The 26,830-nt window shown below is 46.9% G+C and overlaps 1 protein-coding gene across 6 annotated transcripts in view; it reads right to left on the reverse strand.

The window, feature by feature from the left end:
- Positions 1 to 26,830, reverse strand: part of INPP4A (inositol polyphosphate-4-phosphatase type I A) — an 857,226-nt gene that overhangs the window by 260,208 nt on the left and 570,188 nt on the right. For all 6 annotated transcript variants that reach the window (XM_085622821.1, XM_085622820.1, XM_085622817.1 and 3 more), the window contains exons 17-18: positions 19,810 to 19,918; positions 13,714 to 13,897 (exon numbers count right to left, since the gene is read on the reverse strand). In XM_085622821.1, coding sequence (XP_085478947.1) covers positions 13,714 to 13,897; positions 19,810 to 19,918 — 293 coding nt within the window. The remainder of the gene's footprint in view (positions 1 to 13,713; positions 13,898 to 19,809; positions 19,919 to 26,830) is intronic.

A 26,830-nucleotide genomic window follows, 5' to 3' on the forward strand; every position in this document is an offset into this window, starting at 1 on the left:
AGGCGGGTAAATTGATTGCTTGGCTTGATAAGAAGGAGAGAGTGAATCGAGTGGTCCCCGTGCTTCAGACGTCGGAGGGAGTAAGTGTGACTGACCCTGGTGAGATTGTGGAGTGTTTTGCTGATTACTTCAGTGCTGTGTACTCCCCGGTGTCTGCTAGAGATGAGGCTGACTCTCGTCACTTGTTGAAGGATATTGCTTTGCCCAGCCTGTCGGTGGATGAGCGTGAGCAGATAGATGCCCCATTATCGGTCGACGAGATTGCTACCGCGATTCGTTCCCTTCGCTCAGGCAAGGCTATGGGCCCCAACGGACTCCCGATTGAACTCTATAAACTGCAACCGGATAAAATTGCGCCATTTCTCCGTCGTATGTTTTCGGAATCGCTTGAACTTGGTTCTCTCCCTGATGACCAACGTCTGGCCACTATAGTCGTGATTCCCAAGGACGGTAAGCCTCGGGACCGTTGCGCCTCGTACAGGCCTATTTCTCTGTTGAACGCCGAGCCGAAAATCCTTGCCAAGGTTCTTGCTAACCGCCTGCTTACTGTTATTTGTGATCTGGTGCATCCGGACCAATCCGGTTTTATCCCGCACCGGAATACGGCCCTTAACTTGCGGCGCCTACATGGCGTACTTGCAAGGGCGGAATATCTTTCAGAGCCGGCCATCTTGGTTTCCTTGGACGCCACGATGGCCTTTGATACGATAGAATGGCCGTATCTTTGGGCCGCCCTGGCAAAGTTTGGCTTCGGGGCGGGATTTATTAGTTGGGTTAAACTCTTATACGCTGCTCCGTTGGCACAGGTTGTCGTTAATGGGAGGGTTTCCCGGCCTTTCGCTCTTGGGAGGGGCACTAGGCAGGGGTGTCCGTTGTCTCCCCTGCTCTTCGCTTTGGCCTTGGAACCGCTCGCTGCTTGGCTTCGTTGGGAACCGTCGATAAGAGGGATCCAGTGGGCCCCTGGCTTCGAGGATCGTGTTTCGTTGTACGCGGACGACATTCTTTTGTACCTCACCTCACCACGTAAGTCACTCAATGTGCTCTTTGACGTCCTCACTTCCTTCGGCAAGAACTCTGGTTTGATCATTAACTGGTCCAAATCTTGTGTCTATGCTATATCCGGTGGCTTTCCTCTCCTGCCTTCTCGTTTTCCCATTAAGGCGTCCCACTCCAGCTTTACGTACCTAGGGGGTGTACGTCTCATTGGACCCGACTGCCCGCTACGAACATAATCTCCTCTCTCCACTTCGGAGATTGAGGTTAGACGTGGCCCGTTGGCGTAAGCTTCCCTTGTCTCCCCTCGGTCGTGCGACACTTTTTAAAATGATGTCTCTTCCCCGATTCCTTTACGCACTTCAGAACTCCTTTGATATTATTCCGGCGGCCTACTTCCGGGAAGTGGAGTGCTTACAAACGAGACTTGTTTGGGACGGTCGCGCACGTATTGCTCTTGCAAAACTGACTCTCCCCTGGTATGACAGGGGCATTGCGCTCCCGGACATCAGGAGGTACTACTAGGCTTCCCAGTTATCTGCTATTAACCATGCAACGTACGCACCTGGTCTGAATCCGGCTTTCGAAATGGATAGATTTTTGTTGCCTGGCGGCAACTTTAACAGAACACTTTACTCTAGATCGGCTGGGAGGAACTTAACCGGTCCCACTAAGATTGCAGTACGCCTGTGGAAGGCTGCGAATGTGGCCATGGGTTGGAATGATCGTTTGACGTGTGCGACCCCTTTATTTGCGTCTGAAAGATTGGGAAGCCTCTGGACGACGAAGGGCTTTGAGCGTTGGGACACGATTGGCATCAGCAGAGTAGGTGACCTCTGGGTGAAGGGTGCGGTTAAATCCTTTGCTGCGCTGCAGTGTGAGTACGAATTGAGTGAGAGGGAGTTCTTTCGCTACGTTCAGGTTCGGCACGCCTTGCTCTCGGTCTTCGGGGCTGAGACTGCAGTCCCTGTATCTTCACCACTCGAGGACCGCATACTTGACGGTCACTTGCCCGACAGTACTATTTCCCTTATCTATAAAAAACTAATAAACATTCGGGCGGATCTCCTCGTGCGTCTTCGGGAGGCGTGGATCGGGGATGGGGTGGAACTGGACGATGAGGATTGGCAGTCAGCGCTGTCCTCCCCTAAGGAGGTGGCTATACCCGCGCGTCTCCGTCTTGTCCAGCTTAAAATTCTCCACCGTGTCTACGTATCGGGCCCTCGTTTAGTTTTGATGGGTTTTTCTGAAGACGGGCTCTGTAGGCGCGGCTGTGGGCTCAGCGCCACTTTTCTCCATGTTCTCTGGGAGTGCTGTGAGGTGGCGGAGTATTGGCGCCGGGTGCATGCTGTCATGGAATGTGTCACTGGGGTCGCTCTGTTGCCTGAGGCTCGCCGATGTTTGCTGAACGTGTGGGAGCCTAATGACTATAATGCGGCTCAGACTCGGTGGGCGGCCCTTGGGAACATGATTGCTAAAAGGGACATCGCACAGCTTTGGGGTTCCCGGCGGCCTCCCACCGTGTCAGTAAGGAAGGAGAACATGGACTGGTGCATGTGCAGAGAGAAGACTGTGTATGTGGCCCGGGGTAAGCCGGGGGCGTGGGGTAGAATCTGGGGTCAGTGGAACGCGTACCGAGGGAACATCTGCACGCCCCCCCTCGTGGACACATCTGATGCTGCCTTGTCCCCCTGATCCTGAGGTTCCCGGACTATTACATTTTACCTGTAGATGGTTGTGGCTCTCCCGTCGCCCCCACCTCCCCCTTGATCATCCTCATTAACCACCCGAGGGTGGAGTATGTATTGTGTGGTCCCCTGGCTGTGGTTAGACGCCCCTTTTCGATGGTTTCCGCCTTGCTGTTATTTAATTTTTTTTCTTCCTTTGTTTGTATTTCTAAAATTTATGTATCCTGATAGCCTCTGAGGTGCACTCAGTAATTTGTTAATTCGGCTGAGCCCCAGGGGGCCTGTTGCTGCCTTGATGTTGATGACCATGTATATATTAGCGGCCGTCCCTGGTGGTTGTAGGCCCATGTTTGTATTCAGTTTTTATGTACAATAAAGGTTTTCGCAAAAAAAAAACAAAAAAAGAAAAAAATATATCTATGCCTATGAAGGCTTAAGAAGACAGTCTGTGTGATTGCCTTTACCCTCATCAACTTTTAACCATGAACACCTTGCTTGGGGTCCTTCTGGGAAAGGGAAAAGTACAGTGAACGCATTGTGTAGGAAAGTGCCATTTTTGACATGGTTACGCCTAACTTTTTGCCTGGTATTTGATGGAACTTTGACTGAAAGTGTACTGATTTCCTGCTAACCAGACCCCCAGTACCAATGTTATTTCTTTACAATGTACCATTGTTCCACAATGTGGCAACACTTTAGAGTCCAAGTAAGTCCCTAGTAAATGGTACCTACGGCATTGGGATTGAGGAGGGTCCCTAAGGGCTGCAGCATGAATTGTGCCACCCAGAAGCTCATGCAAACTGTCATTGCAGCCTGAGTGTCTCAGTACAGAGAAAAGCGAAGAGTCGACATGACAAACAACCCGGTGTACCATGCCTGCCAAGCAGTTCGTGTGGTATACATAAGTCATCCCTACAGCAGGTCTTACAGCCCTAAGGAATGGTGCAATATACCCATGTGTCGGCATTTCTGCAAGAGTGGATACGTCCCAGGGATATCTAAGTCCATTCTTAGGTACCACAAGTGCACAGGGAAACAATGCCGAGTACATTGGCTAGACACTTGTGATTATGAGTTCTTCAGCTACATGATGGCTTCACTGTACCCTCAGATGTTTAGTACCAAACATCTTGTATTAATAAACCCACACTGATGCCAGTGCTGGATTTATTAATAAATGCACCAGAGAGCACCTTGGAGGTGTCCCCTGAAAATCTACCGACTACCAGGGTGTTGACTGACTGGTCTCGACCATCCAGCCATCCTAGACAAGTTTCTGAACTCCTGAGGTGAGAGCAATCACTCTCAGAGGTCGGGAAACAAAGCCTGCTCTGGGCAGAACCTGCCCAGTTCCTGCGTGGAGCCTCCTCCATGCAGGAATTGCATTCCAGGGCGGGAAGCTTCAAAGGCCCTGCCACCTTTGTTAAACAACCTCCAGATTGTGGAGATGCCAATCCCCCTCTCCCATCCTGACCACACGTTTTGGCGGCAAGACCAGCAGGAAAAGTAGTAAGATTAGGAGGTATGTCCAGCACGAAGCCAACACCACCCCTAAGGTGGCCTAGCTTATGTGGACACCACCTTTTCAGATTCTTCCATCTTGTCTTGGACGGAATTAGCCTTTTAGGGTCAGGGTTATGACTACTTCGCAAAGGAAGTGGTCCTATAGAAGGTGTATATCGCCTAAAAGTAGGTAGCCCATTGACTACTACCTGTCACTCCCATTAATGCCCCAAAATTGAATATTTAGGTGGCACCCGTGAACCCAAGAACTCAGATTTGACGGTTTAAGAGAAGATGGATGAAGAAGAGTCACTGCCTGGCAAGAGATGCAGAAAACCTTTGAACTTTTGGTGCAAAACCATGCCTGCTCGTAACTCTCTCGACAAGCGCAACAGAGTGACTCGTCCTGCAAGTTGGAGATCTACCACGGCCTTGGGTAGCCTGCCAGCACTTCAAAAATCGCCAACAGCCTCCCTTGGAGTAGAGGAGCTACTGCCCTGCAGTCTGCAGACACCAATAAGCAGAGTCCGGCTCACCATCTGGCATCTCACCGACCTGACCGACACCGCAGACGACCAGAAAGAAATGCTCGTGCTCTGGAGGTTGAAATGTGTCTTCCCAGCCAGTGTGAAGACACCAGGACCAACCGGAGCCGTGTAGCACCAATCCCCAGGGTACCAAATGCCCTGCACCAAACACAAACAGCGAGAGTCCAATCCAGATTCTCACTGCAACACGACTGAGCAGCTGTCAAGGAACGTCAGCATCACTGAGACCCACTTTGTGAGTGGCCCAGCTCTTCTGATTTTGCCTCTGCTAGCTGCTTGTCCCTAACAGTGAGGAGCATCTTTGCACATCCAGCTCAGTCAACCTAACCACTCTGCACCCGGGTCGCCCGGCCCGATAACCGAAAAACTGGCTATGTCCCCTTGCTCCAAGGCCCCTGGTGAACCAAGCCCCTGTGTGGGAGATCTTTACTTGTCCCCAAGTCCCCCTGTGCAGCCTGTTTCCAGGAGGCCCCCTCCTCCGTAGAGCACATCTCCCACCTTACCAGCACCCTGTTCACAGCTAAACCCGACCAGAACCGCTTGCAGTAATTTGGACTTTGGCCCACTACAATCCAAAACCCAGAAAGCGAACACCTGAAACCGACTGTACTTACCTTTACGCATGTATGTCTTTTCCTTCCATAGGATTGCATTGTGAGTAAAGGTGCGCAATTTTGAAAGATTTACTTGTCTGTAAGAATTGCCAACAAAAACAGTACTTACTTTTTAACTAAATCTTTGGTTTTAAAAAATATATAAAAAGAAGTGTTATTTTTCTAATTTGGTCTTGGATTTATTCTTTGAGTGTGTGTCATTTATTGCCTCTGAGTACAACAAATGCTTAGCACTACCCTCTGATAAGCCTAACTACTTGCCCACGCTAGCACGAAAGAGAGCGTTAGTACTGTCTACTTTAGACTCTGTATACCAACTGGGGATCCCCTGGACTATCTACACAGTGTACTTATTTTTAGTGCATCATATAGAGAGCTAGTTTCCTATACATTATCTTTGTGCGGCTGTCACACATCCCTTTGTTTTCCATTGTATCGCCTAACTTCCTAACATTGTCTTCCCTCCCTGTCTAGCTCCATTTTTATTTGATCTCTGTCTCTAATGCTCATGTATCGGTCTCTCTCTCCTCTCTGCCTTCCAGCGGGTCAGACTTTTCCTTCCTCGCCCTCACATCCTATGTCGGTTTCCAGTTCTACCTTTCACTTTTACTTTTTTGTCTCTGCCTGCAATTTGCCTACCCATCCTCCATCAAAAATCCTTTTTGGGTGTGCATGAGGTCCTGCGTGTGGTTACGCATGTGGTGCTGCTACCCGAAGCGAGGAGATGCCTGTTGAATGTGTGGGAACCTGCCGACTACTCGGCGCCACAGACGTGGTGGGTGACTCTGGGATATATGGTGGCCAAGCGTGATATTGCTCAACTGTGGGGATCCCAGAGGTCCCCGACTGTCTCGGCCTGGAAGGAACATATGGATTGGTGCATGTTTCGGGAAAAGGTGGTGTATGTGGCGAGAGGTAAGCCTGGGACATGGGTGAAAGTATGGGGCCCCTGGAACGCCTACCGCGGGGGAATTTGTGCTCCGCCGTTATTGCCCGATCCGTCGCCTGCCCCATCCCCTTAGCCGACCCATCTTCCTTGTTCCGGGCATTGAGTTTACCCAGCCCTAGTCCTGATCTCTTCCCCTTCTTGATACTCCTATGGACTGGTAGGGTCCCCCTCTCAGGGGAGCACATGCTGCTATTTCGGATTGTGGATTGCCTTGTGGGTTTGTTTTTTCTGGTTGTTTTTTCAGTTTAAAATGAAACCGTACAGTGGGGTCCGGATGGGGTGGATATCAACGCTGCTAACTCCTGTGCATCTTCCTCAGCCGCAACGCACGCTCTACAATGTGTATCATATGCTCCTTTTGTCTACTAGCGGCCGGCCGGAAGGTTGTAGGCCCATCTTTGTATATTTTTTGAGTTTTGTAATAAACGGTTTAAAAAAAACAAAACAAAAAAAAAAAAATCCTTTTTGGGCCCGATGACTCAACATATCCACTCTCTGGGGAAGAATAACTATACCACTATAAGTAGGAGAGTCTGGATGGCGGGATAATGGGGATTTTCTCATAATTCTCCAGTATGAATTCTTTTTCAATGCATGCGTATGAGGTTGCCAGAGTTGGTACTGACAGTGAGCTGAGTCTAGTAATTTTGTGAAGGGAGATTTATTGTGTGGTTGCCAGATTTTCACATTTTTGATGCTAATTTCAGGACTTGGTCAGAGTAATTTCTTTTTGATATTCTAATCATTAAAGCAAATTAGTCAAGACATGTGATGAGCATTATCTAAACATAAGAATGCTGAATGAAAATCACAAAATTATCCAATTCGAACACACGTTTGGGACAGAACAAGTTCCCTGGTTGGAGCTGAAGAGCGTGTGCCCAGGTATGAAACCTAGGGAGACCTAAAGCTGTCACAAGAAGATGCCCTGGAACCTGCCTTGAAGGAATTAAGTGACCAACTACTTAGGCGGAACATCAAAGGTGTCCTTGCATGTGAAAAGGGAAAGTAAAGAAGCAGCGGTGGTGTCAAGTTGCGACTGCTGCTGCAAGACCAGCACCCCTCACACTGAAGGGAGAAGTCAGCATGATCTGAGTATCTGTGCAGTGTGTGCTGAGCCGTTGAAGTGCCTGCGACTGTAGGGCCTTCCTGAAGATTAACACAATGCTTAGCAGGCTATCCCAGTGAGAGGATGTAGTGCCTAGATGTGACAGGTGGTGATTGACTCCTGACCACATTTGGCTCCTGGCCTGTGTCAAGGAGGCAGGCATACTCAAAGAGGATACTGATACTGGAATATCTCTACTGAGCGACCCTTGACCTTGCCAGGTAGGTCGCTCCCCCCCGCTGCAGCTCCACCTACGCTCTCAAGTGAGTATCTCTGTGCCCTTTTTGCTCCTCTGTGCCCCGCTGCCCACTTGCCTTTTGTCCCCCCGCCCTTGTGTGCCCTTTGCTCCTCTGTGCCCCGCTGCCCACTTGCCTCCCCTGTTCTCGTGTGCCCCTTGCTCCTCGGTGCCCCCCTGCCCACTTGCCTTTTGTGCCCTGCTCTGGTGTGCCCTTGTTCCCCTGTGCCCCGCTGCCCATTTTGCCTTCGGTGCCCCCTGCTGTGCCTGCTCGTGCCGCTCCCGCCGCTGCATCCCCTGCGGCCCTGCCCCCCCGCGCCCATTCGCTGCCCCCTGCCTCCCGCCTGCTCCTCCCTCCCATCTCCCCTAAAATGGCGGCCGCGGCGCAGTGAGGAGAGCGACCCTTGACCTTGCCAGGTAGGTCGCTCACCCCGCTGCGGCTCCACCTGCGCTCTCAAGTGAGTATCTCTGTGCCCTTCTTGCTCCTCTGTGCCCCGCTGCCCTCTTGCCTCTTGCCCAAGTTCTTGTTTGCCCTCTGCTCCTCTGTGCCACGCTGCCCACTTGCCTTTTGTCCCGCCGTTCTCGTGTCCCTTGCTCCTCTGTGCCCCGCTGCCCACTTGCCTTTTGTGCCCCGCTCTGTTGTGCCCTTGTTCCCCTGTGCCCCGTTGCCTATTTTGCCTTCTGTGCCGCCTGCTGTGCCTCCTCGCTCCGTTCCCGCCACTGCATCCCCGCCCCCGCACCCATTCGCTGCCCCCTGCCTCCCGCCTCCCAGCTGCTCCTTCCTCCCACCTCCCCTTAAAATGGCGGCCGCTGCGCGGTGAGGAGAGCGACCCTTGACCTTGCCAGATAGGTCGCTCCCCCCGCTGCAGCTCCACCTGCGCTCTTGAGTGAGTATCTCTGTGCCCCGCTGCCCTCTTGCCCCCATTCTTGTTTGCCCTCTGCTCCTCTGTGCCCCGCTGCCCACTTGCCTTTTGTCCCCCGCTCTCGTATGCCCTTTGCTCCTCTGTGTCCCGCTGCCCACTTGCCTCTTGTCCCCCCGTTCTCGTGTGCCCTTTGCTCCTCTGTGCCCCACTGCCCACTTGCCTTTTGTGCCCCAACCTGGTGTGCCCTTGTTACCCTGTGCCCTGTTGCCCATTTTCCCTTCTGTGCCCCCTGCTGTGCCTGCTCGTGCTGCTCCCGTTCCCGCCGCTGCATCCCCTGCGGCCCGGCCCCCCGCGCCCATTCGCTGCCCCCTGCCACCCGCCTCCCGCCTGCTCCTCCCTCCCACCTTCCCTTAAAATGGCAGGCGCGCCGCTGCCATGCCTAAGGCAAGCCCGTCCACGCCTGGACCGCGCCCAGTGCCAGAACCCCTGGCCCCCGCACCAGCCATGAAGACCGCCTCCGATACGACGCCAGCACCCTCATCGCTCTCAACTCAGGACGAACCCCCACCTGCTGCAGCGCCACCCTGAAGCGCACCCACGGTCCCTTCGCCTGCCAGAACTGCAGCTTCACCTGCATCGAAGACGCAGAGACACCCGCCACGACAAAACACAACCAGCTCCGATGCATCCTGATCAACACCTGCTCCGCACGCAAACACGCCGTCGAGTTCTGGGACCTACTCGACAACGCATCTCCAGACGTCGCCTTCCTAACCGAGACCTGGATGAACGAAGCCTCCTCTCCAGACATCGCCATAGCCATCCCCGACAGATACAAGATCGCCCACAGAGACCGCACCAACGGAGTCGGAGGAGGAATCGCCATCGTCCACAAGAAGACCATCAGGGTCTCAACAAACACCAACGACACTCTCAGCACCGCCGAACACATGCACTTCCAGATCCTCATGGACCCCAAGACCACCCTAACAGGCACCCTCGTTTACAGACCACCCGGACCCCGACCACAATTCTGCTACGCCATCGCCGACTTCATCAGCACGCACGCACTGACCTCCACTGACTACATCCTCCTCGGAGACCTGAACTTCCATCTGGAGAACAACAATGGCAGCAACTCCTCCACCCTGATAGACAACCTCCCAACCTCGGACTGGAACAGCTCGTCACGACGCCGACCCACATCGCCGGACACACGCTCGACGCCATCTTCTCCTCAAGCCCACACGTCTCCTTCAGCCACGTCTCCGAACCCACCTGGACCGACCACCACTGCACCCACTTCACCTTCCGGAAACCCGTCGCACATCACCGCACCCTACAGATCCCCCATCGCTGCTGGGGCAAAATCACCGAAGCACAACTACAGACAAACCTCGCACTCAACCCACCGACTAACCCCTCCAACCCCGACGATGGTGCACGCACCCTCAGACGATGGATGGACGACTGTGCCAACACCTTAGCCCCGCTGAAAAAACAAACCCTCAAAGACACCAGCAAGAGAGCCAACTCGTTCACCCCGGAACTCCTAGCGTCTAAGCGCACCTGCCGGAAGTTGGAGAACATATAGCACAGCGAGAAGTCGCCAGGTAGCCGCACAGCCCACAAAGACGTCATCGGCAACCACCACCACCTCATCAGGACCACCAAGAGGGACTCCTTCAAAGACCGCCTCGACAACAACGCACAGAACAGCAAGGAGATCTTCAACGTCGTGAAGGAACTCTCCAACCCCAGCTCCAACACCGACATCCCGCCGTCGCAAGCCCTGTGCGACTCCCTCGCCACCTTCTTCCACCGCAAGATCGCCGACATCCACGATAGCTTCAACCCCTGGACGACCCTAACAGGCCCCAACACGCCGGACCCACCACACCCCAACGACCACGACCCCCTGACAACCTGGGCCAACGTGAGCACCAAAGACACAATCAAGACCATGGGCACAATCCACTCCGGCTCACCGTCTGACCCTTTTCCACACCACATCTTCAACAAAGCCGGCAGCTCCATCGCACCCCACCTGTGCAACATCAACCTCTCTTTCGAGACCGCGACCTTCCCTGAGAGCTGGAAACACGCCGAGATCAACGCCCTACTGAAGAAACCCAAGGCGGACCCGAGCGAACTGAAAAACTTCCGGCCCATCTCCCTGCTTCCGTTCCCAGCTAAGGTCATCGAGAAGATAGTCAACACCCAGCTCACCCGCTACCTTGAAGACAACAGCATCCTGGACCCCTCCCAGTCAGGATTCCGCAGCAACCACAGCACCGAGACCGCCCTCATCGCCACCACAGACGACATCAGGATTCTACTAGACAACGGCGAGACGGCGGCCCTCATCCTTCTGGACCTATCCGCCGCATTCGACACCGTCTGCCACCGCACACTACGCACACGACTCCACGACACAGGGATCCGAGACAAGGCCCTGGACTGGACCTCCTCCTTCCTCTCCGGCAGAACCCAGAGAGTCTGCCTCCCCCCGTTCCGATCTAAAGCCTCCGAGATCATCTGCGGCGTCCCGCAGGGATTCTCCCTCAGCCCGACGCTGTTCAACGTCTACATTTGTATTTGTAATTGTATTTGTAAAGCGCAACATTCATCCTGACGGATATCACGGCACTGTCTAGCGGAACGTGTAGTAGGTTATGTTGGGGGTCATCGACTGCTCATGCCAATGTCATCGGAAAAAGGTGAGTTTTTAGCTTTTTCCTGAACGTTGCATAGTTCTCAGTAAGGCGCAGGTCCAGAGGCAATTCATTCCAGTGTTTAGCCGCCAGGTATGAGAATGATCGGTCGCCTGTCTGACTTTCTTTATACGCTTAGGCCTAGCTAATGCTTGGTGTTGTGATCTCAAGCACCTTGTAGGGATAAAGAATTCGATTTTATTCTGGAGAATTTTAGGTCCAACGTTATGCAGTGCTTTGTGCGCATGACTCAACAGTTTGAACCTTGCTCTTTGGCGCATAGGTAGCCAGTGGAGCTGTTTCATGCACGCAGACGCTGAGCTAAATCTGCCATGGCGCCCCTCGCACGCATCACCTGACATCACGACCTCAACATAATCTCCTACGCCGATGACACGCAACTGATCCTCTCCCTCACCAAGGACTCCCTCACCGCCAAATCCAACCTCCACCAGGGAATGAAGGCTGTCGCCGACTGGATGGAGGATAGCTGCCTTAAGCTGAACACAGACAAGACGGAGATCCTCATCCTCGGGCCCAACCCCTTAGCATGGGACGACTCCTGGTGGCCCCCGTCTCTGGGGACACCACCCGCACCCACCAACCACGAACGCAACCTGGGAGTCATCCTCGACTCGAAACTCACCATGACCAAACAAGTCAACACTGTCTCCTCCACCTGCTTCAACACCTTCCATATGCTCAGCAAGATCTACAGATGGATCCCAACAGACACAAGGAAAACAGTCACCCAGGCCCTAGTCAGCAGCAGACTCGACTACGGAAACGCCCTCTACGCTGGAGCCCCGACCAAGGTCATCAATAGACTGCAAAGAATCCAGAATGCCTCTGCAAACCTGATCCTCGACGTCCCACGCCGCGACATCACCCCCCCCACCTGAGGAGCCTGCACTGGCTCCCTGTCGACAAAAGAATCTCCTTCAAGCTCCTGATCCACGCACACAAGGCACTCCACAAGACCGGCCCAGCCTATCTCAACAGTCGACTCTCCTTCTATGTACCCAACAGAAAACTCTGCTCCGTTGACCTCTCCCTGGCTACCGTCCCACGCATCCGCAGAACCACCGCCGGAGGCAAATCCTTCTCCCACCGCGCCGCCAAGACCTGGAATACCCTCCCCCTCATCCTATGACAAACCGAAGACCATCTAGCCTTCAGGAGACAACTCAAGACCTGGCTGTTCGACCAGTAGCAACAGCTCCCCCCCTCTCCCCACCCTCAGCGCCTTGAAACCCTGGCGGGTATGTAGTGCGCTTTACAAATTATTGATTGATTGATTGACTGTGAGCCAGGGTGGGCTCCTACCAAAGTTTGGGTGATATGCTAGTGTTTGGGCCTGAGGAAGATGCTGCACAGCAAGGCCCACCAGACGGCAATCCGTGCGACTTGAGCACAGCTGCTCCAATGCTGATACTGGTGCTGCCTATTCTCACCAGGCAGGGCATGAGTAGGCCATGCAAGGAGAATACCATCTAGAGCGGAGAACTCCACTGATCCCAGACAAAGTACAGACTGAAAACTGCAGATCATGAACATGATCCAGGAAATAAACAGTTACGGGGTGGCTGCAATTCCTGAAGGGAGGGGTACCATTATCCCACTGCATCTGAATGCACCTGACTCCTGGGTGTGGGGGTCAGCAAGATCACAGTAGGTTAGAGGTTACTGCAGGGACAGTTTCTTCATGGTCTTCACAAAGTAGGACCAAAGGTCTATTATGCATTACTGACTATACTCCATCCTACTGGAAAAACAGATGTCTAACTACGCTGGGGCCCATATAAGATACAAGCGTAAGACATGAAGTACACTCAAAATTTTATGTACAGTTGTGCAAAAGTGAAGAACTTTTCCTTTTTGTAAGCCAAAGCACTGACAGGAGACTGATGTGTTGATTGTTGCTAGAAGGCCTGTTGAATTCTGAGTCTATAACCCCACACTGCCTCACTGGGTATGTGTTAAAGTGCTCGGCTTCGCTGCATGAGGTTTAAGTATCAAAGAGATGTACTTGGTGCTCTCTTTTAGGCTCAATAGTAAAGTTAAGTCCTAGGTGACCGGTGGTAACTGGATTTGACTGTCACAATCTTAGCCAGCCTATTAACCAATGTATGGGTTGAGGCTCCTGGAAAAGTTCCCACACATGCAGTCTTATCTTCCTCATGATGAGTAGGACTCAAATTAAATCATGAATTGAAGCAATACTCTGATTGTGGTCATGCAATATTGATTGTTCACATACTTTATGATAACACTATGAGTTATGAAATCAACCATTTGTATGATTATTAAATTATTAGGAAATGCTTTAAAAAAACTAGCTTTGAATGTTTCTGCTTGCCTTAATTTAGTGAAATTACATTCATTTAACCCACAGTTCAAATAGTCAAACTATTTGTCAAGAGCCACAATATGGACATCTTAAGCAACTGGGAAACAGTATGAAAGGTAAGAACAGAGACAAAAAATCATCCTTTCACCTTGTCAGCCAAAATGGCCAGTGTCCTCTCAAGGCCATTGGAGGATCTGTCCTTGGCTGCTCTTGAGAGTCTTTCTGCGTAGTAGCTGACTTGGGTCTTCAGAGTGTTAATGTTTGCAATAATCTCCTTTGCCCGAACGATATCCTGGGGTATGTAAATGATGGACTGAGAGGCTGGAGAAGTACTGAGGAAACAGGGGAAGAACAATCGGAAGATACATTAAGCAGACAAACCCGTGTTAGAACATACTACAAACACACCGTGGGTCATTCGTTCAGGCCACACACATGCCACGGCCAACCTACCAGATACGTAGCACTATCTTTTGCTCTACTCTATCAACGGTCAAATATCCCAAATAAAAGAAAAGTAGTAACATGAGTCACCCCAAGCTCCAATCAGTTGTGATACAACACAAAGGTACCTGTGATTTAAAATTATTTTTATTTTCAACTCTAAAAGATCCAGATAAGGAAAGAAAATTTCTTTTAGCTCCTTAAGAAACATCCCACTCCCAACTTAAATTACTCTTGCATCAATACCTTGTTGGACCCTTCCCATGGCTGCTACTAAAATAGTACGTACACAAAGTTCACTGCTAATAGGTCACTTCTATTGGCAACTGTCAAAGTTTGTGTATGTCTTACTGTCAGAAGTAAGCTCAATGAGATTTGGATATCACCAGTTGCTTTTGTCCGTGAAAGATCCTTGGCATATACCTGGCATCAATGTTCAGTGTGCTTTTTCCCACTTAAGCCCTGGTTTAACAGTGCCTGTGTAGTGTGTGGTGTCCATACCCAGGTAAAATAATGCAGAGAAGCCTCGGACTTTAAATTTAAATTACAATTGATAAAAAGCATGGATTTTGCCATCTTACAAAGTATTTTTATTATGGGACAGGCACACAGTAAAAATGACTGTAACACACAGGCATTACCACTCCCCCCTATCAGTTTGGAAAAGCTATGTTCCATTGTAGTCCTGGTTTGCTTGCATAACGTAACTAGTGGGTAGCATACTATACTTCAATGCTGTAGGATTTGGTTTCACTTGCATGCTGGTTCTAACTACACTACAGGGTTTGTTTAATCCTGCAGTTCCCTAAATATGTTTATTCTCTGATTAACCTTTACATTCACCTGCAATTTTTTGATTTGTTAATTTCCAGGAGTGATAGAGGTGACTAGAAATCACATCTATGTTACTCTCCAGCCCTGCTGAAGTAAACAGTACTACCCTTTCCATAACAAAACACGTGTTAGTTAGTTGGAATTCTATGTCTTAAATGTTGGCTGGTTGAACTTCTATGACTTTAATAAAATAGAAGAATTGTTGGAATACTAAGTGTGACACAGCTGTTTTGGCATGCCAGCTATTTATTACTTAAGACTTCTTGACTTTCCGTCACTTGGAAGGTGTGGGAAGGTCTGTAAACTCATATTGCAGTTTACTCAACAACTGCTCAATATTCAAGTTTTGGCCTTTTGTAATTTGGGATACACACATTAAGAGAGTGCCAACGTTACTCTTGCCACTCCATAATTTGAAGTTTCAATTCACTGTGCCTGTTTCATGTGTGGTGTTCACACTCTGATCGAATAATGTAAAGAGGTACATGGCTGTAAATTTACATTACAATTTCCAAAAAGCTGGGACTGTGCCATCTCCCAAAGTCTATTTGCTAAGGGGTAGGCACACAGTTAAAATAATGACTGCAACATTTTGGTATTACAACTCCCCGCTGTCAGTTTGGAAAAGTTGTGTGCCCTTGTAGTACCAGTTTGCAAAATTGGAGGACCAGAAAAAAGGAATACTACACTTACAAAGAGAATCAATAAACTAAATACCTCTTCAGGAAATTCTTCACAAAAATGTTAATTGCTGTGCATCAAGTGTTTTCCAGAAAAGGAGGTTATGTTTATAGATAAATGACTTTCTTCAATAATTTACTAATTAAACAAGCAACTGAAAATGAAGTACTGTTTATGATAACATATTTGTTTTTTCATTGGAAATGGCATGGCTTGTTGACATACATCTGCATTCCAAACTGCAAACACTCTTTCAAATGAATAGCGTTGACCTGTGAAGAGCCAGAGAATGTGCTCCAGAATACTAGGAGCCTCAGGCATACAGAGTGCATCCATCTATGTCACCGCTGAGCAAATTCACAGCCACGTGCCGCTGTCTGCCTTCTAGAAACTGACAGGGACCAGAGAAAAGGACTGCAGGCTTACCCAACAAATTTTCACCTACAAGGAAGAGGCAGTGTGATGCAAAGTCAAGTAAGTTCTTTTTTGAAGCTTGATAGAATTTATTGTAATAAAAAACTCAATAAATCAGGTCACACACGCTAAAAGATCAGATTAATATGCAAAAGAAATGATCTAGACAAAATGTCAGTTCTAGATTTTTATGGCCGTGTGTGACAGCAGGGAATTTGCAATTTCTGGATAGTTTCAAACTGCAGTTCTGGTAACAGCTGTCATTGGACGTAGAGTGTTGCTGGTGGGAGTACAGAACGTAAAGTGCTGTCATTCTTAAATAACATACCAAAAAACATTGAAAAACAACAAGCAAGCATAGTGATGCATGGCAGTTGAGACAATGGAAGTAAATACAAAATAAAAATGCATTTTTCTGCAGGTGACAGATGACTAGGGGAGGTGAAATAAACAGCATAATACAGATTATACTATTTTGTGCCAGAGTGACAGAGGAACACTTCTCTCAACAGGCTCTCAAAAACAGAAAACTCACCAACACTCCTCAAAACTGCTAAAAAAAGAAATCAACAAAAAATTAGCAAATTGTTAGCAAATGGCAAAAGCACAGCGGAAAAAAATGAACACATTAATTAAAGGAAGAAAATAAAGTGTTTAAGGAATCATCATTGGATAAAACGAAAAAAGGCTTTGCCACTTGTTCTTATGGAAACAGCTTGGCGTGGCTGTGTGTACCTGTGTTGGGGAGGGATGAACAGGTACACATTCCTTCAGGAACGCATTGTAATACGGTCATGAACCATCTGAGATCCAACACTCTAGCAAAGCGTCACTGCGCATAATCATCATGAGTGTGCACCTCGGAATGGGCAATAAAATGCAATATTTGTGTGTTATCCCACATTATGAGGTGTGTAGATCAGGACGGGTGCAAATTGGGCACCTGATAAATATCGAACCAAGCTCAGTCTTTAATGGGTACTTACCAGGTGTGCACTTTTCACCTGGGAGGAAGGCACTTTGCACCCTTACTGGAATGAGGGACTCTGCAATTTTTACCTGTGAGGCTGATCAATTTGCATTCGCCTCTGAATGAGGGCCTCTGCAGGTCATTTTTCTCTGCTTTGCTGCCCAAATAGCTTCTCAAGGCTCTATTTTGTTGATTGAACCACAACCTCTTGAAGTATAAGGACTTCATGCAAACCAAAGGCAGCTGGACCTTTAGCAAATATTAACAGGTAACACTGCCCATTTCTCACATGTCTCCACTCACCCCATTAAGTTTATCTGTGTTTAAAACAGTTCACTGCTCAGTTGAAATTGTATATGCAAGTGGGGTGAATGCATCCTTTATTAGGTCGAGCATTTGCGACCTCTTGTTTATACTTTAGTATATACTTATCTGTGTATGTACTTTGTGGGCTCTGGAGATCAGCCCTGGGACTTGTCTGCTTCCACTTAGGGACTTTCTTTCTCTTCAACTGTCTCTATTTAAATGTCTTGATAGAAAACTACCAGCAGAGGTCAGTAAAATACCAGAATTGCTTTCTGCTGAGGGACTTTCTTTTTTTTATTTTTCTGGCAAATGCTTCTATTTGACTTTCTTGATGGAAAACGATCAGCAGAGATCAGTAAAATACCAGTATCACTTTGGCATTCTCTAGATTCCAGTCCATAGAAATTGTCTTCCATGAGCACCCGTAGACAATATTCTTGGATTTTCAGTGATATGACCACTGAAGGCCCTGATTTTATATTAAAAACAGAGCTTTGGACTATACCATTTCCCGCTGAAAGGCAATATTTCTCTCCATGTGTTCCCATACCGGGCATGTCACGCAGTTTTGTGCTCACTTTCCCTCCATGTTAAAGAACAGTAGATGATTCAGCACCCAGGCTAATGTGCTGCAAAGCTAAATACATATAAGGTCCCAAAGGCAAGAACAATTGCATTGCAAAGTCCTGTTTTTAGCACAAGCCACCCCGAAGATACTCAACTACTCAGTGTGTATACATATAATATGTTTCAGCCCACCACTAAGACTTTCTGATTTCACGTAGAAAAAATTCCAGAATCAAGATCCTTTACAGTAGGGGCATATAAGATGAAAGGATCTATTGCAAACTTTTAGAGTCAGTTTTCACTGTGAAGAAAAGGTAAGCAGACAGTATTGTATTTAAATTATACAAATATGGCAGCCATCAGGACTCATCTTATTTTACTGTACTGTTAAGGACACAAGAAAGTATAACTTTTGGCTGAAGGATACTGCTGGTCTGAAAGACTCTAGAGGACTACTTTGGGATATAAAATAGGAATGATGAAGGAGCTTATTTAACAAAACATCAACTTCAGTTGACATTCATGGACTGTGTACTTGAAGTGGACATACACTTATTAAAATATAAAACATGCTCCTCCTCATTAATGTTTTAAATCCTGCTAGATTTCCCCCAAAAACTGTAATCAATAATTTTAAAAGATATTTTTGGAAGCTTATTTCTTATTTATACTATTTTGTTATTTGAGCTGCCTTCGTCTAAAACAGGAGTGACATGTAACTTAATGTAAAGGGGATTTATAAAGTGCTTGAGAACCAACTGAAGCGCATTGCCAGGAACTCAGAGATTCAACAAGAGTACAGACCGCAAAATAAAAAGCCAGGTTTTAAGGTTTTTGGGAAATTGTCGAAAATTTACTGCTGATCAAATATGAATTAAAAGTAATTCTGAACACTACGGCTCTGATTTTGATGTCGCTAGGAGGCTTTCTGACCGACGTCTTTGGTTTTTATTCCGACCGCCGTATAACAAATACGGTGGTCGGAATTGAAACCTGCCGGTCAATCCGGCTGACAGAGCCAGACGGTACCGGCACGTAATCCCTTAAGGACGGCGTTTCTGCCATCTGGATTACGTAGTTGGTTTCCCATAGGCTTTTAACGTCGGGCTTTCCGACATGAAAAGCCTGTCGGAAAGCGACTTTGAGGGCTCCTAGCAGGGATCCCCTGCTACATACGGTGCCCCTCTGTCAATCCCTGCACCGCGTGGCAGTCACCGTGTGGTGGCTGCCACGCGATGCAGGGATTAGCAAAAACTCCTACTTCTCTATGGGAGCCTGTGCTGCGGACGGTTTCCAACCGCAGCACAAGCTCCCATAGAGAAATAGGAGGTGCGACTGCACCATGTGCAGTCGCATCCTAATACTGCGATCGGGACCGCCGACTGGAGGTCGGTCGGTTGGTCCCGATTCTGCAACGGTGTCGGGAGGACGTGAGTCTGCCCAACATCATAATGAGGCCAAACATGTTTCATATTCAAATATGGTGCTCCTTGGCATGTTTTACTTATCTTGGAACAGTTGGCAAAAAAGAATAGGCAGAGCGAAGGATACAAGCTGATTGATAAGAAAGAAAGAGCTTGGCTAAAAATTTGGGACTAGAATCATGTAAACTTTGATGCAAATACATAAGCTTTCGAAAATAAGTTTCTTCGCATTTGGAATCACACAGTCATCAGAGGAGGACAAAGAGTGCAACCGATTACAGCAGAAAAAGTTAAAGGCTGCATTTTTTTGATGGTGGAAAGAATAAGAAATGCATCCTTTTACTTTGCAACTTTCAATGTCTGAAGACCTGTCATAAAATGGAAGACAGCCTTCAAAAGAGAAAAGCTCACAAAGCTGGGCACGAGCAGAAACACAATTTAAATGAAAAAGTCAGTCGAAGTAAAAAATATTATTTATGTACAACATATTTTATTTCCTTAAAATGTGTTTGCACCCATCCCTAATTTCTCTAATTGTTTCACCCAATCATATTGTTTGATAAAACTCCACTTGAAATGCTATCATTTGAGACTGCATACTTACTTCTTTTTTGCCTCTTCAAATTTGTGCAGGTGTTTCCGTAGTCCTCCTGTTTTAAACCCTTGACAGTGGGCCGCTGGAGCACCTATAGTCACAATGTCATAATTCTGATCTGAAAGAGAAGACAGCAACTCTGTGAGGCATTCCAATCCTTCTGGTTTGCACCTTAGCTATGGTTTGAAACCTGCTACAAGGCCGGCCATTGTATGGTCTGCGTAAAAGGACATTTTCAGTTCAGCCCACCTATAGCAGGCTGGTCTGGCAAGTCAGAAGACCAGGCTACCACTGAAAGGTGTTTGCAAATTAAAAATGGACTTATTTTTTTAAAACTAATTTTATTGATTTTCATGAAAACAATACATAGATGTAAAAATCAACCAGTGGCCATGAAAGAACTGGTTAGGTAAGTATCATAGGCAGCTGTCATGTAGATACATATGCTCTGCAATGTGCTTGGATGCATGATATGTATCTTTCGCAGCGTGGGATGGGGGGTTTTCTAAGGTTACAATACAACATAAAGGTTGCATTCCCAATCTCAGTACTTTCTTTTCAGAATGGGCAGTTGGTACCTACTATCTATTTATATTTGTGGATCGGCTCTCGGGGTAGATGGGAAGAGAGAGTCCATCCTGAGAGTGCACAAGACCCTGGAGAAACAGCTTCCAACCACCAATTTATCATTGGTTCTAATGAGCCTGAGGAATAATTCTTCTTCATCAATTTTCTGTTTCTCTACATCCCTCAACTTACCTATTTACTTAAGACCCTCCAAGCAGACCCGTTTAGCCAGAAACAGGGCAAGCATTACTACATTCTTTTTAATTTTGATTTTGCGTCTTCAAGTGGAATGAGGAAAGACTGAGGAGCTCTGTGTATCTGTAGCACAGGCAATACACACTGGCAGCCCATAAACACCTATTCAGAAATATGTCATGGAAACAGAGGGAACTCTAACATTGCTACCAGCTGACACAATACAAAATTAAACAGACATAACACACAGTAGAGGAAATGCAGGGCTAAGACGCAAGCATACACCACCGTTTGAGACAATGGATTGTATTGCTGGGCAAACAGGTGAACTCATGTTTTAACAACTGTTTTAAAATAATGATACTTTTTGCATTGCTTATAACGAGAAGAGTAGAAGATATTAATTGCTATAAGGATGGTCCAAGTGATATAAAGAGAAACCTCCCACACTGACGATTAAGCATGAATTGTAACACTTAGGGCCTGATTTAGATCTTGGCGGGAGTCCCATCGTCCCTCCGTGGCGGCGGTTATAAGTGGCGGAGATGGCGGCACTCTGATGGTCTTTCGTCCATCGACCTGCCAACATCTAAATAGACCGGACGGACTGCCTAGTAGACGAACAGAGAATCCGACGGACAAACAACGGCGGGACCAAATCTGCCAAGATCTAAATTAGGCCCTTAGTTACCAAGGATTCCGGTGTGAAAAGTATGTTTTTCAAGCTATAAAAAGACCACTTTGCCTAAAGGGAAGTCAGTCAAAGAGCCACCATTCTAAAGACAAACAAGAAACCTGAAATAGACTGATTATCATTGTAGGGGAAAGTGGTGCTGGATCTCCTACTTTTTCAAGGGAGATGGACCTCAGCTATTGCTCAGTCACCTAACTGATGACTCACACCACATAGTCTACTAAGCCTACGGATGGTAAAAGAAGTACAGGCTAGTTGAATCATGCCCACAGATGCTGTTCCCATCACTGTCAGTGAGCATTGGCCATGACTGACATCTTTACATGCTGAGGTAGGGTGTGTGGTCTCTTGCTGGGTGATGGGCAGCTGGGGAAAAATACACAGAGCACACCTGTTTTCTGCCTGCTATGCAGTTGTGTGGTGTGGTGAAGGTGGTGGACAGTCACTGGCTGTATGACAAATTGCTGGTGAATTTTAACAGATAAGCCAACCACAGGTTGTGAGCCAGAAAGAGAGAAGAAAAACTCAATAGCCATATCGTACAGTGCCTTTCCGCAAGAGTCCCAAAAAACGTGCATAAAGCACAAACACTTCAAGTATGATCTACGTAAGTAAGTAAACACAGTATTACACATATCAGGTGTTATTTTTTAAAACAACCATTCGTTTTGTATTTTCGATTTACCTTCTTAGGCACACAAATTTTTTTCTTTTGAAATAATACATAATAAATATTAAAGTGTATTAGTACACTTAACTACATTGTACTGCAAGAAATAATTTGGTTAACATGCACAATGTGTTGCTTTTTGTGGGGGGAGCTTTATTTTCAAGATGGTGTCTATGTTAATGAAATAGTCTCTAAATGCAACTGCTGCATTTGAAAACAATGCAACTCGTGCACTGCAATGGAAGCACTGCCATACAAATAGTAGTCAACCGCTTGACACTGAGAAAGAAATAGTCCTCTGTGGTGAACCAAGATGTGACTGATAGTATTTCAAAATAATCTTTCAGAGGGACTTACCCAAACGGGGTATAGCTGAAGGGGGCTGACCCAAAGCCCACTTTCTGTGCATTGTACGGAGACATCTGGCAGGTGCAGAAAGCTTTCAAGCCAGATCTAAAGTGGGGATCATGGCCTAGAAATGGCCCAGTTCTCATGGTAATGCAGGCCATAATCTGTTTGACCCTAAATCAAAACAATGTGTATCTGTTGCAAAGAAGAGCTTGTTCCTTGCCTTGGAAAAATCGATATTCAAGCAGAAACACTCATCCACAGTTCATTAAAAAAAGGACACTCTGCGTGCTGGGCAGTAACAGAGCCGGGTAACTTGAACTGGGATTTCTCCTTAATTCTCCCCTGCTAATCAGCCATTTACGAAAGGAACTAAATATCATCCTATATAAAACTACCAATACCTGGGAGTGCTCATCTCTGGCTGTGTTTGCTGATATAATTTCAACAAGTAGCAAATACAACTGTACCTAAAACTAAACTAAAATGCATTCATCAGTTTCAAACTTATTTTAGTATTAATATCCTGCAACAGATTCTCACAATGCACCATACATCAAACTGGTTGGTTAATCCTACTCATGTTATGTGTACAGCCCTATGTTAAATTGTATAGCTGTTGATTTTCCATGTATGGTAGAGGATGATACTTATTTTGTTTCAGTAGAAATAAAAAGTAATTCTACCAGTCACCTCCAAGGAGACATCTGTGTATGCTATATCTGAAGGAACATTAGCTTGAAATTAGGCAAAACCTTCAAGACTGTCCCGTACAAACACATTGGCTGACAGGGTTCCATGCAGTAGAATTTCTTGCAGATTACATTAAAAGTCTTTATCACATCCACAAATAGTGGATCTCATAGCAAGGCAGCATGTACAGTTATGGTCTGCAAACTAGTGATGGAAAGCGAGTACGCCTGCTCTCAAGTTGTCTTACTGGAGAATCATACTAGGGAACTTTAGAGTGCTCTTCTCCACATTGCATGTACTCCAGAGAGCCCTTCACTTCTGGGAATTATCACTTGCTTAAGGGCTCAAAGCTACACATTGACTTAAAGACAGAAGGATGCAGATGTGTCACTTGATGTATGTAATTCAATGGAAAAACGAAAACTGAGAAACCACATTGGAGGAAACCAAATTATGGAAAACCCCTTTAAAAGACAATGTTAAGGAAATGCGAATAAATCGAAAATTAGAGGAAATATTTTAAAGGAAAGATCATATAAAGGAAACATCCAAAATCACACACTTGGGTGAAGATTAGTAGTAGTGAGGGTTTTTTAGGTTCAGGGATGAGTGATGTTTAGGTGTGTTGAGAGGTTTTTAGGGTTCAGGAATGGGTGGTGCTTAGGGGTACTGAAGTTTTCGAGGGATCAAGCATGGGTGGAGTGTAGGGTGGTGGGGGATTTTTAGTCATGGATGAGAGGAGTTTAGGGGTGGTGATGGTTTTGAGCGTTCGGGGATGGGTGCCGAGTAAGTGTGTTAATGTTTTTAAGGTTTTGCAGATGGGTGGAGTTTATGGCTGGTGAATGTTTTCAAGTTTCAGTGGGGGTAGAGTTTTGGAGTGCTGAAGGTTTTTAGTGTTTGGGAATGGATGACGTTTAGAGTGATGTGGGGTTTAAGGGTTCAGGAATGGGGGAGTTTATGGATGATGAGGGGTTTTAGGGTCAGCAATGTTTTTTTTTAGGCGTAGTGAGGGATTTTAGGGTTCAGGGATTAGTGGAGTTTAAAGGTGGTGCAGAGTTTTAAGGGGCCACGGATCGGTGGGGTTTAGGCATAGAAAGAGATTTCTAGGGCTCAAGAATGGGTGGACTCTATTGATGTTAAGTGGGTTTTAGTTTAAGAGATGAGTAGAGTTTAGGAGTAGAAAGGACTTTAAGTGTTCAGGGATGGGTGGAGTTTAGCGGTCAGAGATGGGTCGAGGTTAGGTGTGGTGAGGGGTTTTTAGGGTTCAGAAATAGGTGGAGTTTAGGTTTAGAAAGGGCTTTTAGTGTTGAGTTTATGTGTGGGGAGGCATTTGTGGGTGACTGAGATTGATGGTGTTTACGGGTAGTGAGGGTTCAGCAAATTGAATGCATCCAAAAGTAATTGTCAATGTAAATGTTATAGATCTGAAATAATGTGCACTGACACAAAGGCTTGAAATAAAATCCCTTTGACAAAAACGTTTCTGAAAGTAAGACCTCCAACCACTTCATTTATACCTTGTAAAAGGACATCTTTGTAATGGTTTCTATGGAATGGTAAATGCCATTCATATTGAAAATGTCCATAAAACTCTTTAGATGAAATGGTTTTTCAGTAAGGATATTCCATTCAATCATTTTGCTATGAAATTACATACCACTGTGTCACTCTTTTAGAGTCGCTTGGGAGAAGCTTGAGAATCGTGAACAATCATCACTCCACAGGCAATTTTCAGAGCAGCAGAATCTTTGAGCTTTGTCACACATGAGTACTGTCAAATGCAAATAAGGCTATGTGTTGGCATTCCGTTAAATAAAGGATGATAGTTCAGCATAGTGGCACAAGTATATAGCCTCCACAATTGATGAGGACAGTTCCAGCTACAACACTCTTTCTTGGTTGAGACCACATCGTTGCCAGATACCACTATTGAGGTGGAAAGATTTTTTTCTGTTAACAAAACTGCATTTTCAGGCGTGATTGCTAACCGGAAAGTCCCTATGTTAGCATTTGCTGTTGAAATTCAAGAAACATTTTGCAGTCAGAGTGCTGCAGATGTTATATGCTTGGCACTAATAACAATTTCTCTTTACCAATACCTGCATCTCTAACAATCACCAACTATAGAAATTCTAGATTGCTGCTCCGTTTGACTATATCAAGTGGAGTTTTCAGATGTACTGGGACATCAGTCATTGGAGGGCCCCTCTAAAATATTTGAATGAATTGTGAGCATAAAATAGGCATTTGAATGTTACTTCTTTTACTGTCACATCTACATACTTACCAATTTTTCAAACAGATTTCGGTATTTTTCTCGCTAACTTTAGAAACATTTTCTCCAGATTTTGGCAATTTTCTTTGCTAATAAATAATCATTCTTATCAAATATTCGCAGTTGGCCTGGGACTCCCTCAAATTGCATTTTCACTCCAGTAGATCAAAACTGGTGCTGGCTTTTGGGTTTCTCCTGCTCATAGCCTTTTTTTTTTTAAAACCTATATTTCTCAGTTTTACAGAACATCACAATAAGAACAAGACGGCAGGCAGAGGTTTTCGTGGTAACAGTTACAGTACACCCATCATGATATGACTGTACAGCAAATAAATCCAGGGACAAAGGACAATCAAAATCCCCCAAGCAACAACTGAGTTCTCCCTACATGTATATCACGGACTGCCACTTCTTCTCAAAGGTGTTGGGATCTTTATCAGTGTATCACCCTCCCTCGTCGCCAGTGCCATCACTGTCCATGGAGGTTGTATCCATGTCAAGATCTAGGAGAGTATCAGCCAGGGTTCTTCAAGCCAGCTAGGTTGCTTTTCACCCTATTGTCTTGTCTATCGAGCTTTATGTGGCTTTCCTCCACCAAGGACCTCTCCAATACATCATTGTGCCAGAGTGGGATCCCGGTGCCCTCTGCCACATCTAGGTGATAGCCACCCTCCGTCTTGCTAAGACTATCACCAGCTGTAAGAATTTGTATGACATTTTAAAGCCTTTCGGCCCTAAGTAGCATGCAGATCAACAGTGGGGGGAAAGGGTCATGTTCAAGTGTGTGGTCCTATTAATGTCGTCCACCACCTGTCTCCAGAAGCCCTGTACTAATCGGCACTGTCAGGTTAAATGCAGAAAGCCTGCTCCGCTGGTGCCACAGCACAGGCAACTATCCGTGTGAGTAGGGGTCATACAGTGCATGCCCTTGGAAGTAAGGTAGGTCCTGTGAAGGAAGTTATAGTGTACCAATTTAAAGGGGGCGTTACAAGAGATAGTGTGGATTCATTTGTTGACTCGCGTTCAGTCCCTGTCGACCAAATAGGTGTCCGAATCCAGGTCCCAGACTACACGAGCCCAGGGCAGAGGCCCCACTGTGTCCGCATGCATAGACCTGTAAAGCAGGGCAATCAAATGACGACCTGAACCGCAGTTTATGAGGATCTCAAGTGTTTGCGAAGGACTGGGTGCTGCAGGGTAAGTTGACCAAACCACCCTGACCATTTCTGCCAGGCCTGCATGGTGTAGGAAATGGCCAGACTCGAGAGTGAACTACTGGCGGCCCTCCTCGAAGGAGATAAACGACTCCCCAGGGTATTAATCACCTAGGTAAGTGCACCCTCGCTCCTGCCAAGTCTTAAAGGACATGTCTTCCATTATCTGTCTGACAGGTTTCAGTATCCAAAGTGTTAGTTCTCTGTGGAATGGGGGCCGTTACCATACAGCCTGCAGAAATCGTTGCCAAATTAGGGATGTTTGTCGGACTATATAGGGAAGGTCATACGAGACCCAGTCGCCCTCCATCAACAATTCCAGCAATCATGCCGCAACTGTACCAGACAGAAGGCGTTTCTCCTAGTTTTCGCCT

This window comes from Triturus cristatus, chromosome 8 (genome assembly GCF_964204655.1).
Source record: "Triturus cristatus chromosome 8, aTriCri1.1, whole genome shotgun sequence".
NCBI lineage: Eukaryota > Metazoa > Chordata > Amphibia > Caudata > Salamandridae > Triturus > Triturus cristatus.